This window comes from Zalophus californianus, chromosome 7 (genome assembly GCF_009762305.2).
Source record: "Zalophus californianus isolate mZalCal1 chromosome 7, mZalCal1.pri.v2, whole genome shotgun sequence".
Taxonomy (NCBI): Eukaryota; Metazoa; Chordata; class Mammalia; order Carnivora; family Otariidae; genus Zalophus; species Zalophus californianus.
Window position 1 is genome coordinate 49,964,429 of NC_045601.1, and position 14,045 is coordinate 49,978,473.

The following is a 14,045-nucleotide window of genomic DNA, read 5'->3' on the forward strand; positions in this document are numbered from 1 at the left end:
TGACTCCCGCCTGAGGTTTAGCGACGCGTAAGTACACCGAGTCGTGGTGTGCCACGTGTCCTGTTCCTCGGCTCTCACAGGTTGCTGCAGGAATGGCTTACATCGAGCGCATGAATTACATCCACAGGGATCTGCGATCAGCAAACATTCTAGTGGGGAATGGACTTATCTGCAAGATTGCTGACTTTGGATTGGCCAGATTGATCGAGGACAACGAGTACACGGCAAGGCAAGGTGGGCATTTAAATAGGAAGGCTCGTGATCACGTCCTTGAGAGCAGTCACTCACTGCACAATCCTTCCTCTCTCCTTCCCTTCCCTTCCTCCAGAAAATATTTGAAATGGCATTCTTCGGCTGAGGTTTTTCTTCTTGATCTGGCAGGAATCTGATAGCTCTGCGGGTGGGAGACTATAGTGGGTTCAACAGATGGGCAAGATGTTGCTTTCTGGTGAGTGAGTGTCCACCATTGTGGTCTTCCTGGCTTATGCTGCCCTCCTCACGTCCAGGCCTGGGACGCTTTGCCTTTGGGGAAAGAGGGCTTTAAAAGGCCAAAAGAGAAGTCAAATAATAGCTCGCCATTCCCTCAAAGTCTCAGCAGAACACACAAACACGCTCATTGGAGAGTTTAATCAAGGAGTTATTTATAAAGGCATGGGCGGAGTGAGGAAAACCAACACGGCATAGTGTGATATCCTAGAGCTAGTAACAGCCACCCACCGAGGCCAGAGGGCAGTTGGGGAGGGGGCTGCCACCAGAGCTAAGAACAAGAGGCCACATCTGGCAGAGAAAGGCCGGGCATGGATCGGGCGATTCGTACCTGAGCTCAGCCTTCGGACCTCCTCCAGATGTCCTGCCCAACCCAGCAGGAAGCCAGAGGTCAGAGGAGCCCACTAATGAGTCCAGCTGGTCAGGAGCCAGGAGGAGAGCAGAAAAGGGATCTAGAAGAAGGATAGAAAATAACAGTGTCACCCGAGCAACCCATCCCTCTAAATCATCTCCCTCCATTCTCCCTCCCCCAGAGATTTGTAGAAATCAGGCTCTAGACTAAACACATCCCAAACCAGCAGCCACTCTGGTGGGGAGCTTTTTGGCTACTTTTAGAGCACCCGATGCCAGGGAGGGAATTCCCAGGGTTATCTTCTACCACCCTGGATCTGCACACAGTGGTAAGCAGGTAAGTGTGTGGAATGAAGTGTGCTGTTTGCGGTTGAATATAGGCTTCTCCTGTAGAACGCAATGCTCGCGTCGGAAAGAGGGGGTAGGCTTCATGGCTGTTGTTTTTAAGCAAGCCTAGGCACTCTGAGCAGGGTTGAGTGCTGACTAGAATGCACTGCAGGACAGTGCTTTCTGCTCGATTTCACAGTGGCCACCCTGGAATTCCGATCCTCTCTTTCTTTTTAAATTCTTTCATTTCACGCCAGTTCTTCCCTCATCGTTCTCAGCGGTCTCAAGTGATGAGGAGAACGGTTAAACGAAGACCCTGGCCAGTGCAGACACCGTCCAGATACTTGATCACATGTTGGTCAGACAGCTCGGCTCTTTGAATGTCCCCAACACATGGCAGTTCTTGTCCTGGAGCCCAATGCCCGCACCGTGAGCATGCCCACACGCACCCGCGCGCACACTACTGCGGGGCCAGATGGCAGACCGTGTCCCTAATCAAATGCACACGGGCAGCTGCAATTGGCACTGGTTGTCCAGAGAGAAGTGTGGATGGGATTTTAAGTCAAGGTGAGCTGAGAGGGTCTGCAGTGTCACTGGGTCTGAGACCTGGCCCTAAAGGAGAGCTCACCCCACGGCAAACCCATCACATCCCAACTCACAGACCCAGGAGGAGGGGGAGCAGGTGAAGGTTTGGAGACATGAGTATTTGATTCGGAAAGAGGTGAGATTGGAGTCAGTCTCAGCAATCGGTTGTGAAAGCATCCTGGCATGCATGAGTAGAGTCCTGGTGCCAGATGGGGCAGTCCAGGATTTGTCCCTCCCCTTCTCCCAGACTCTGGACTCTACAGAACTTGTGGTTACAAATTCTGGCCTTGAACCATCCAGAAGGTTGCAGGGCAGAAACCAAGGATGTTGACAGGGGTGCTGCTGACAGGGCTGGAGGTTTAATCCATGGAGTGGGGTCCTCTGGCTGTGGCCCTGGGTGCCTGGTGCCCGAGGGGAAGGCGTGTGAGAGCCCCTCACCGGTTTCCCTGACAGCATGCTTCTGCGATGGAGAAGCCCTAGCCATCACGTTCCACCCTTGTCCCCTGCCGGCTGTCCCCATCACCCTTCTGGTGGCTTCCTAACCCCCACCATCACTGTCCCACATGCTGTCCTGAGGCCTTTTGAAGGATCAGCTTCATACCCTTTGTACCATGTTTGCTTAAGTTCCAAATAGAGCCCCACCCATCCCTTTTAAAATGCTTCTTGCTTCTCTCTTCCCTCTCACAAATACCTTCACATCCATGCCAGACACTGGAAAGAGATAAGTAAGGAGAAGTAAATGACGTGGAGAACTGAACTTGGGGAAAAACAAAGGCTGTGGGGCTCCAGGATTTGCAAGGAGAATAAAAGAAATGGTCTCCTGCAGCAGAGGGAAAGGAAGGAGCTGGGGCATTTGCAAGGTATCTGCCGAGAGCCAGGCCTGAGAGGGTAGATGTGAAGAGTGCGGAGGGAAATGATAGAAATAGACTCAGAGGGGTTAAGTAAATTGTACAAAGTCCCACAGCTAGTAAAAGGGCAGAGGCAGGATTTGAGTCCGGGTATGGCCAGCACTGTTGCTCCTGCTCTCATAAGCTGTACTGACTGCCTCTCAGCAAGACAGTCATTTAAAAGACAAAAACCAAAAACTAAGATTAGGCATGAGTCCCATTTTCCCTTTATTTTATGGGAAAGTTTTTAAAGGGGGAGCTTCTAATGTGCATGTGTGAGGGAGTTTGAAAGAGCTTCATATTCCAGCTCTGGGACAACCCAGCTGTTTATAAAATTCCTCCCAAGGGTCTGGCCTGCCCCGGCCTCTTCATGAGGCAGAAAGGGCCTGGTGTGTATCTGTTAGTGTACTCTGCAGATGGCATGCGTGCTGCATGCTAAAGTTTCTGCTGGGGGAGTAATCAGCTCCTCCAGACAGCTGGTCCATGTGCCTGATCATATTTACAAGTCGGGTTTTAGGATACCCACAGGCCACGACCAGGATAAATCTTGATTATGGAAGTGTGGGCAGTGTTCAGAAGCAAGTGCCAAACACAGGTATTTGGGGACTGTGAGGGACAGTTGTTTTTCAACACAGTTGTGGGTTTCCCATCTAAGGGCACACTGAAATGTCTGTCACCATCCCCCCTGCCCCGGGTGGATGTGGTGACATTTCCCAGGGCACAAGTAGAATTGAAATTTGGACATGTGTTAAACAGCCCTTCCCGTGTTCCTTTCCTCCTACCACCCCCTACCCCGCTGGACGGTAAGCAGAAGCCCATGTCAGGGAGAAGGTCAAGACCAGGGTCAAAGCCTGCGAGGGTGGTCCTCTGCCAACAGCCTTCTGGAGGCAACTCGAAATGATTTGGTATTGGTCTCTAGTACCTGTACGCTCCCTCCATCACAGCTGATCTTCTGTAGTCAAAAATACGTTGCTAAATTCTGTCCACTCAGGGTCTCTGAGTAATGCCAGCATTAATTATGTGAATGCCTTGTCTGGGAAAGGGACTTTGCTAAGAGCTATTGATCTAGGGAAGCCTGAGACTGCACTGGGGAGGTCTGCAAGTGTGCAGAGAGACACACAGGAGCCGCGCCGAAGCCACATAAAACCATCGCCTGGGGCCTTGGCCAAGTTAGTTAATTTTTCCACACCTCAGTTTGCTTATCTGTAAAGTGAAGATATATTTTACCTGCTTTGTGCTTTAATTTTTGCCAGGATAACTAAAAACAGTACATGTAAAGTGTTTAGCACATGCCCAGAACATGGCAGGTGGTAAATAAATAGCCCTGTTATTATGTCCTGTACAAGACAGTCCTTGGGAAATAAACACATGCAAGAATGGACGGTAGACACAATGGAAAGGCTCAAACACTCTGCTGGAAGGGGAGAGAGGAAGCAAAGATAATTCCCACGTAGTCGAATGCAAGTATCATGAGAATGGAATTGCCAGCAATAGAAATGAGGGAGTCCAGAAGGAAGAGCTCATTTTCAGAGAAAGAGGGTGAGTTTGGTTTTGGGTTTGCTGAGCTTGAGGTGGTTGTGGTGGTATGTCCCAGTGCAGTGACCAAGCCCTCCCTGGGTACCACTGCCATGGGTGCTCACCTCCCAGCGCCTCCCTCCACTCCTCTCCTCTCCGCTCACACTGGCCTCTCACCCCCACCTGCACCGTCGCCTGAGGTCCACCCTCAGCCACCTCCCTACCCCAGCATCAGCAGAGCTGGGCTAGCCCCAGCCCCGCCTGGGCCTTGGCGCCTGAGGCTCTGCTGTCTGTCTGTCCTCACACGTCCACACCTTGCCTCCTCCCATAGCCACCAGCACGGGCGCTGTCACCAGACCTTGCTTTCCAAGACTCCCAGCCCCTCCAACCATCAGTTCCTTCAGAGCTCACGCAGACAGGAAGCAGTGGGAAAATTCTTGATCAACTCCATTTTCTTCTTCGTAAGCTTTCAGGAAGCTCAGCACTGACTAGTTTTGATTTAAACCTTAAGCCAAAGACTTAGCTTGTGGATAAGAACAACTTGCTTTTGTGGACACTTATTTTTTATTGAGCCATAACATGCATACAATAAAATGAGTAGATCTGAAGTCTACAACTCAGTAAGTTTTTACACATTCATCTGCCCCTGACACTACCTGCAGATGAAGACACAGAACACCACCAGCACCCCAGAAGCCCACCTTGTGCCCCGTCCAGCCAGTAGCCACCTGAGCAGGTAGCCACGGTGCCCACCTCTGTCAGCAGGGATCCTTCCACTGGTGATGGAACTTCATATACACCAGTCGTAGAGTCTTCCTTCCCCATGTCTGGCTTCTTTCCCACCATTATGTCTGTGAGGTTCATCCATGTTGCTGCACGTACCAGTTCTTTCCCTTTTACGACTGAGCCATGTTCCCCTCTACAGATACATCAGTTTCTCTCTTCTACTGGTATTTCTGATTTGGGACCATTATGAATGAGGCTGCCGTGGTGGTAGACAGAGGTCCTCCTATCTCTTGGATACGTGCCAGGAATAAAACTGTTAGGGACGCCTGGGTGGCACAGTCGGTTAAGCATCCGACTCTTGGTTTCAGCTCAGGTCATGATCTCAGGGTTATGAGATTGAGCCCCTTGTGGGGCTCCATGCTCAGCACAGAATTTACTTGAGATTCTCTCTCCCTCTCCCTCTGCCACTCATGCTCGCTCTCTCTTTCAAATAAATAAATAAATCTAAAAAAAAAAAAAAAGTTAGTCCTACAAGCCTAGTTAGCATTTGTAGATACTGCCCAGCGGACTTTGTGGGCTTATCTTTTAGGGTCTAATACAGGGTTACTGTGTTATGTGCTGGAGGTGTACTTCCCTCCAGGCTGCAGATGGGGCCTAGGATTCAAAGTTACAAGGCCTGGGTTTGAACTCACTCACAAATCACTTGACCTTTGTGAGCCTCAGTTTTAGCATCTGTGAAATGGAGAAATGAAAACAATTACCTCACATAATTAGTGCAGGACTACATGATCTGTCTATAAAAGTTCTTCAAGGGTTGTGAAATATAAAAACCATTCTTACGACCTGAACTTTTTGTGTTTGATGTATATTGTCCTTGAAAAGTATCTTTCTTTCTTACCTAAAAAAAAAAGGCTGCTAGTAATCAATAAAGAAGAATCAATCTTTTAAGAGGAAAAAAATTAGTTGATTATTTTCCAGTCTGCTCTGTTTGTCTGGGCGGTCATGGCTCTGTATTCCCTTCCTGCCCCGAGGGCCCCAGAGACGCCAGCAGACTTTCCTTTTTCTCATTATTTGCCTTCTCTGCTGAGAACTGCCCCTGCCCCCACACTGCCTCTGTTGTTTCTCACCTTATTGACTGAGTATCTGGTGGGCATTCTCAGCAGTGTTGCTGATGGTTGTGCGTGCATGTGCACACACATAAATGCTCGGGCACTGTTATAGCAATTCTCCCAAGTGTCTGTGGACCCAGTCGTGCTGCTTTTCTAGAGAGGTAGTTTGGCCTGAAGATCAGCACAGAGCACATAGTAGGTATTTAATAGATGTCTGTGTACGGCAGTGAAAATAGCCAAAATCATTGTCACCTCTGCACACTCTTCCCAGGCATGCTCTCCTGCTCTCTGAGCACCGGGCACAGCTCTCTCTGGGAAATGGATACTGTGGTGACTGCAAGATCCTCCAGAGAGGATGGTTTGCTACACCAGCACCCCCTGCACACAGCAAGATTGTCTTTTGGGTAATGAGAAGCACAGGAGCTTTGGAGCTAGACGGTCTGGGTTCAAATCCTGGCTCTGCCATTTCCGGCTCACGGACTTTGCATAAGCTGTAGCCTCAGTGAGCCTCAGCTTTCTCATCCTTGAAATAGGGTTGGTATTGGTCACCTTTCAGGTGGTTGTGGAGATCAGAGAAGAAGCTGTTGGTATTATTCATTCCTTCCGCTGCTCCTGGCAGCACTTAGCTTCACATCTTTCTGGATAGCCAGACCCCGCCCCTGCTTTCCTTCACACACACACACACACACACACACACACACACACACACACACTCTCTCTCTCTCTCTCTCTCTCTCTCTCTCTCTCTCTCTCTCTCTCCCCCCCTCCTTCCCTCCCCCCCCAAAGATGGGAGAGACTGGATTGGTTAAGAGCACGACACATGAAATCAAATGATCTTGGTGTGAATCTTAGCATCGCTGCTAATTAGCTGTAAACTTTGGACAAGTTCCTTAACCTCTCTGAGCCTTCATTCTCTCTTCTGACAACAGGGATAATAATAGTTATCTACATCACAGAATTGTTGGATGGCTTTCCTGGGAATATGTGTAAAGCACTTAGCACAAAGGAAATGCTGAGCTGATAGTTGTGTAGTTATAGTCGTAGTAATGGTAATATCACTACTAGTGATCTGGTGGGTTGATAGTAGCAGTTAGTGTGTGTCTCTCTCACTCCGTCCGCCATTCCTCCCTCTCTCCCTCCTACCTGCCCCTACACACACACACACACACACACACACACACACACACACACACACACACACACACACACACACATGCTTACACACACATGCAGGCATGCATGCAGAGCATACACCCCCTTGGTCTTTCCCTAACCACTCCCAGCCAGGTCACCTGCCTATTTACCCTCTCCTCTCCTGATCTGAATCATCACAAAGACAGGAACTTAGAGTTGCTCTGTGTGTTGGTTGTTTTTTTTTTTAAGGCCTAAATTAACGACAGGATCCTTGCTGGGGAAGTAAATGTCAAGGCAATTTAATCTTTGGGTCTTTGGAATGTGTGTAGAAACCGGGGCTTTCGTGACTCTGTATAAGACCTGCTGTGAGTTTAGGTTTGTGTATTAAATAGAAGAAGAAAAATGTGTCTGTTCAAACGCTCCCAGTATTGCAGATTTAAGTTGTATAGATTATTATCTGGAGGAAAATTCACGTATAAATTAGACTGCAAAGAATTCATAATTGTTGCAGTTTTCATGTTAATTATTTCATGTTAAAAAATTGTTACTGCATAAATTAACACATTCTTTCATGGTGAACATATTTTAGAAAGATTTGTTACTTTAATAACTCTTTGTGTATTAGAAATCCCAGATGCCTGTACTAATTAAATATAATCAGATTTTGGATTCAAAAAGCACAGTAGCCATTTAACACAAACAAGGAGGCAGCTAGGTTGACAAACACAGTCAGGAAGAAGCGTATCCCTGTTTCTTTCAAATTTCGAATTTCAACAATTCAGAACTGTGAATTCAATTTCTGTCCTTCCTTTGTGTTACAATGACTGGGGATTATCAGACTCAGAACACCAGCTTTCCAGCTCAAGGGCTCCTGCAGAATTATTAATCAGCCTCATCCGAGCCCTCTGTAATCCGGTGGCACATCAAGGCTGATCTCGCCATGAGATGCCCTCCCTCTGCCCCTGTCGGCACATGCGTTTCTTGTTCTCTGTCAACAACAGCATTGCAGTTCCCACACAGTGTTCTGTGACCTGAACTGCAAATGTCAGGGAAGGGGAGGTGGGTGGAGAACCCTTTTAATCATTGGATTTAATCTAATTCTTCCCATACGAGAGAAGCAAACCATCCTTTGACGAAAAGCAAACCCTTTCCAAAGAAGCCATTGTTTTAAGTCCTGAGCAGGAAACTTGTTTGTTTGGACTGACCCTCTGGCCCCCAGAGTTTACTGTCTGCCCCGAGGGGCTGTCTGGTGAGAGCCTGGGGAACCTCCGGGCAGAACATCCTGCCCTCAGCCAGGTCAAAGCCAGCCCTCCCGCTGAGCTCGTGGGGTGCATGCTGGAACCAAGCCTGGTTCTGCTCCAGCCTCCCCGATCCCTAGTTTGGTACACTTCCGTCACGAGGCAGAAAAGCGCCTTCATTTGTATTCTGCTGCTTCCAGCCCCGGGCTTCCGTGGCATTTCCAAAGGGATGCTTTGTTTCTCTGCTGAGCCACCCTGGAGCTGCGGGGGCCAGGTTGACCGCCAGGGAGGGTGTGTCATTCTGCCTGGGAAAGGGAGATGAATTGTGCACACCATCCATTTTCCACACAGAAAGGACATGCGGAAAGCCAAAGATCACAGTGAAAAGAAAGGAGCTTTACCTCACTCACCCTTGCCTGCCCCAGACTCTCTTGTAAGATTAAAACTACAGGAAGGACGTGGACTCACTCCTTCCACACCCTGACAGCCCCGGGGGGAAACAGATGGGACCACTGTAAGCCCTGATCACTGACAGCCCGCTCCTCTGAATATCTTTCCTCTTTATCTGCACTGGGCAGTCACGTGTTCGATTCCGTGTGGGTGTCTTTCTCCTTTGTGCTGTCTTGGGCAGAGCAATTTGGCGGTTGTTTCTGAATGGTCAAGAGCATGTCCTTGATCTGTGCGTCCCATGTTTCTTAGTAATCAGCAAGAAGGAAGCAGATGGTCACCCTCTGTGATTTTAAAGTGTGTAAATAGGAACTGCAGACTGCCATCAAACATCAAAAATGTCACTTGGCTTCCTCGTCTTGCTTTGCTGGCAGAAGGAACTCCTTCATTTGCATCATCTGGATAATCAGGGGCAGGCAGTGCAGATGAAAACTGTCCCACATTTGGAAGCCTCCATTTCTTGCAGCTGAAGGAAGGCGTACAGCAGCATCTTGCTGGTCTCCCCAGTGGCACAGGCACTGTGTGGGGGCAGTTTGAAAAAGCAACCCCAAAGTGGTTATTGTCTTCTGCATATCCTCTCTTCCTTTGATTTCTTGCTAACTCCCGCCAAAGCCCCAATATGACCACCAGCTGTTCCCAAGCAGTTCCCCAAGCCCAGTGCATGTCCCTGCTGCCTCGAATACTTTGTGGCATGATGTCAGACTGAACCAGGCCCACTGCCCCTTCTGGGGGTGGCTGGATTCCTGGAATAATTTCTGCGGTGAGCTGCATCCCAGATACCCATTTATTACTCAGGTCTGAGTTCTCACCACCCTGATCAGCAGCATACACGTGGTTAGAGAACCCGACACACTGCTTTCTTATCTGTCACTCTGGATAAAAGTCCACAAAGGTAGTGTCCATCCAACCGGGATTATGAATCCGAATTTTTCTTCTGATTTTGCTTCTCTTTTGGCTCTTGGAAAGCCAGAAGGATCATTAGTTCTAGAATAGTTCTAGAATAGCTAGCAAGATTCCTCCTTTACTAAACACTTCTACCCAAGAGAACCACTTACACAAGCCTCCCCCAACGCAGTCTATACTTCAAGCAAAGTCCTCTTGGTGGTTCTTAGATTTCCTTCCTGAAAGTAAGGGAACCAAATACCCATGATTGCGGGAGATGCTAATGAATTTCATTCTTCTGTGCTGCTGGTGAGAGTTCTCCTGGGTTGCCAGTGGTCCACCACTGGGAGGAGGAGGGTGGTAGGGAGACAAGCAGCCAGAGCAGCCTCCCCTCGCCTGCTGGCTCCCCCACGGATTGCAGAAGTGTCACAGCTTGCTTTCTGTTCTCCTCCACACGAGGCTGCGCTGCCCTTCCCAGTTCACCTTCTGCCTGCCCTTCCTCAGCTATAGGATGCCAGGCCTAGTGCCCTGGCTGCAGCCTCATCCCCTGTTCTCCCTGGCGACTGGGTTTGCTCCCCACTGTCCTCTGATTGTCCTGAGTAGGTTTTCAGTACCCACTGATGGGCCTGGCACCCTTCTCCGTCTGGTCCTCCATTCTGGGCCTCCCTTGAGACTTTCCTCACCCCTCTCAGCCTGAGTACCCCTTCCGTGGAGTCAGCCACACCAGACTTCGGGTCCACGCCCAGCTAATCAGCCCTTGTCTGTGCAGTGTGTCCAGGCCCTGCCTCTGGCCCTTGGTTCTTGTCTTCCTTGGCTGAACTTACCCGTCCTCCACCCACATGCCTGATGGGACAGCACTCCTCCCTCTTCTCCTCTGTACTTCCTTCCTTCCTTCTCAGATTCCCGGCTCACCATTATGCCTTTCAGACGGAACATCACGCGAATTCATTGTGCCCTGTACCTCTCCTTTACTTTTACTTTTAAAACATGGTGCTAACATCTTAGGAACTTGAAGTCGAAATTTCAACAGAATGTGTCACCAGGAATAACTGGAAAACACACAGCTGTATTACTCCAGACGTGTTTGGGAAATTTGAAAGTCATTCCTTTGGCCTAGTGTGAAAAATCTGAGTTTTGCTTTGCCTGGTTTTATTGGTTTTGAAATCATTGTTTTGTTTGAATAACCACAGAGTTCCAGGTCAGGTCGGCTTTGATTTTGCCTCTTCTGCAGGATATCGGGTCCCAGTCCCGCCTCGTCCCCGCGCAGCCAGTGTAATCCGCTTCCTCTTGTTGGCGTGGGGTATGAATTCTTCTCCTTTATTCCGTAGGGTAACTTTAAAAGTCGAAGTACTGAACACTATTTAATTTTGGACGTAATAGTTTGCAGAGTTTTTGGCTTCCTAATTAAAGGGGACCCTAAATGAATCTCTAGTTCAGAAAAAGTGTCTGTTGTTGAAGCTAATGCCTTCCCCCCTTGAAAATGCTCTTAGGGCACCACTGTGGTCTCTGTAGGAAGGATTTGGCTGGTTTCATTCCACAATGGCTTTGCCTCCTGCACCTTAGCCCAGTTTTTTAGCCAGAGGGGATGTTTTCTGAGACAGGACTGTGGAATTGGCCTGGTCACCAGGGGGTGGAGAAGGGTTTCACAGCCCAGCTCTCCACCAAGAGCCAATAGTGTGAGCTTCCCCCACCTACCACCACCACCACCAGGCCTGTCCTGGCTCCCAAGCCCCTCACAAGGAGACCCACGGGTCACACTGCAGCATTTCAGCGTGACTGCCTCTATCCAGAGCCCCCAGCCCCTGTGCACTTCTTCTTTCCCTCTCTCCTGAGCCCTCTTTTTCCTAAAGCCAGTGCCACAATCTATTTAGCTGTCTGTTGGGTTTGCCTGTGAGCTCTGTCTCCCCAGCTGCCTGGAAAGGCATATGGCGGGAGGTGACCCATGCTTTGTTTTCTCAGGAGGCCCCCCTGTGCCGGGGACTAACTGTACGCTCAGTAAGTTCTCAGTAACTGATGGATGAGCTCACTGGGTTTTCTTCATCCTCTTTCCCTCTCTTAAAAAGTTTGGAGAGCTTTGGCTAACCTGATGCAACTCAGTGCCTTTGCATTACTGTCCAAATAAAATAATAATTGGCATTTATTCAGCTGTCACAAGGTGCCAGATGCTGTGCTGAACCCCTTACATTATTTATAATTCTCACCACAACCTCATGAGGTTATCATCATCCCAATTTATAGACATGGAGACTGAAACTGGGGGAGGTTTTAAGTGGTCACCCAGCAAATCGAATGTGCAAGCGCAGATCTGCTGACTTCGAAGCTCCTTTCGTAAATGACCATCCTGGGCCTTCACAAATGACCCCTCAATCGCGGCACAGCCCACAGGGTGGGCCCCTTTGCACTCTCACAGGGAAAGCATTTTCTCCAATTCCTGCCCAACTTGCATACACTTAGTGCAGGAGGTAGACTTGGGAGTGGAAGTCTCTGCCATTTTCATTTGAATATCTCCAGTGTCACTGCCATCATCTTAATGCATGAAGATGCATAAAGTATAGTAAGTAACCAAATCGAGTAAGAACTGTTTCCATTTGAGACAAAGAAAACAGCTTGCCTGGCCACTAGAGATACAGGACCTTCATTAACTGGAACGGATCCTGGGGGTTGGGATGAGCCATCCTGACTTAATGAATTTAACTGGTCTTCTTGTTTTCACTTAAAAACCAAGAGCATTCGGTCAGACCATCCCAGAGTATGGTAAGGATGATTTTATTCCTATAATACTAAGAGTGAAAACAATTATTAGTTCATTACACTGCTGTGTATCCACTCTTTTCTTTTTTCTTTTCTTTTTCTTTTTCTTTTTTTTTTTTTTTTTGGTTTAATTAAATCTGTGTAAAGGAAGAGAATTTATTTGGCCATCACAGTGTTGGCAAATTGCTAAGATAAATTGCCTTTAGCCAGTTAAAGATTTGTTGAGCAGTTGCTCTTTAATCAGCCTCAGGCAAGGTACCGTCACGGAATAGAAGTATAGAACATGGTCTCCAGCCGCAAAGGATTTACATTTTACTTAAGAAGATAAAAAATAACACCTGCAGAACTAGCAGGAAGACATGTTGGGGACATGGGCACAGGAGCATGGGGTATAGCATTGAAGCACTTGGGCTCTGGAGCCAGACTCCCTTGGTTCAAATCCTAGTTCCACCATTGCCACATGTTCTTTGGCCTATCATTTTACCTCTCTGTGTTCAGTGTTCTCATCTGGAGGACAGTACTATTACTGGCATCTACCTCGTGCGTGTAAAGTACTTAGCATGATGCCTGACACTTAGCAAGCACTCAGTATATGTGTTGCTATTGTTGTGGCTACTACTGTCAAGCATTATACTGTTATTTATAAGATTGGCTCCAAGTGCATTGGAGAGATCAGTGAAGGCTGGAGTGATCCCAGATGACTTCGTGAAGAAGGTGGGACTTGAGATGAGTAGGCTTCAGCTAAGCAGGTGGAAGGAAAGAAGACATTTAGAACAAGCTAAGAAGCAGGTATGATTACGCCAAGGGCAGAGTACAGGTTCTGAGAAAGCAAACCAGAGGAGATGTGTTTGGGATTGCAAGAGCTGAAGTGGAATAGATACGTGGGCATGGAAACCAGGCAGGGGATTTTGCCTTGATGCAGTGGGGGGCCCACTATACAGTTGGTGAGGGGAGCATTATGAAGCTAAGGTGTAAGTGACTCGTTGGAAGGACAATGAGCCGAAGGCAGGGCACGATCCATGAACCATGACAGGAGGACTGATCAGAGGGACAAGGACCCAAGACAAGTTTCAGCAAAGAGCTTAAACAAGAAAGGGCAAATGTGAGAGACATGTCAAAGAGGGAAACAGGAAGCCTTGATGATATGGGGCGCCTGACCGGCTCAGTCAGTAGAGCATATGACTCGATCTCAGGATCATGAGCCTGAGCCCCACTTTGGACATAGAGATTACTAAAAAAGAGAGAGAGAGAGGAAAAAAACTTGGATGATGGATTAGCTTGGAGGTTTGAGGAGAGGGAGAAGTTCCAGCTGGCTATCCAGTTTCTCCCTCACTTTGAGGCCTGGCAGAATGATGATCTGACCCCCAGAAAAGGGATACTAAAAAAAAAAAAAAAAAAAAAAAACTCCATTTGCATGCTAAAATATTAAAGTGAGAACAAGCTTTTTAAGTCAGGTCAGTCATTTAGTAAAATTTTCTACCTAGTACAAGAATCTCCTTTATAATGTCTTATTCATAGTAAGATGATTTAGTAAAATAATGAATTTAGATTCATGGTTGCCACATCTGAGATAAAGGTGGGGACACCCTAGAGGCTTTGATCCCTTT

At 48.1% G+C, this 14,045-nt stretch overlaps 1 protein-coding gene across 6 annotated transcripts in view; it reads left to right on the plus strand.

Annotated features, from left to right (window-relative positions):
• The window catches only part of FYN (FYN proto-oncogene, Src family tyrosine kinase), a 209,480-nt gene that overhangs the window by 177,117 nt on the left and 18,318 nt on the right, over positions 1–14,045 (plus strand). For all 6 annotated transcript variants that reach the window (XM_027603148.2, XM_027603147.2, XM_027603145.2 and 3 more), the window contains one exon: positions 81–234. In XM_027603148.2, the coding sequence (XP_027458949.2) occupies positions 81–234 (154 nt within the window). The remainder of the gene's footprint in view (positions 1–80; positions 235–14,045) is intronic.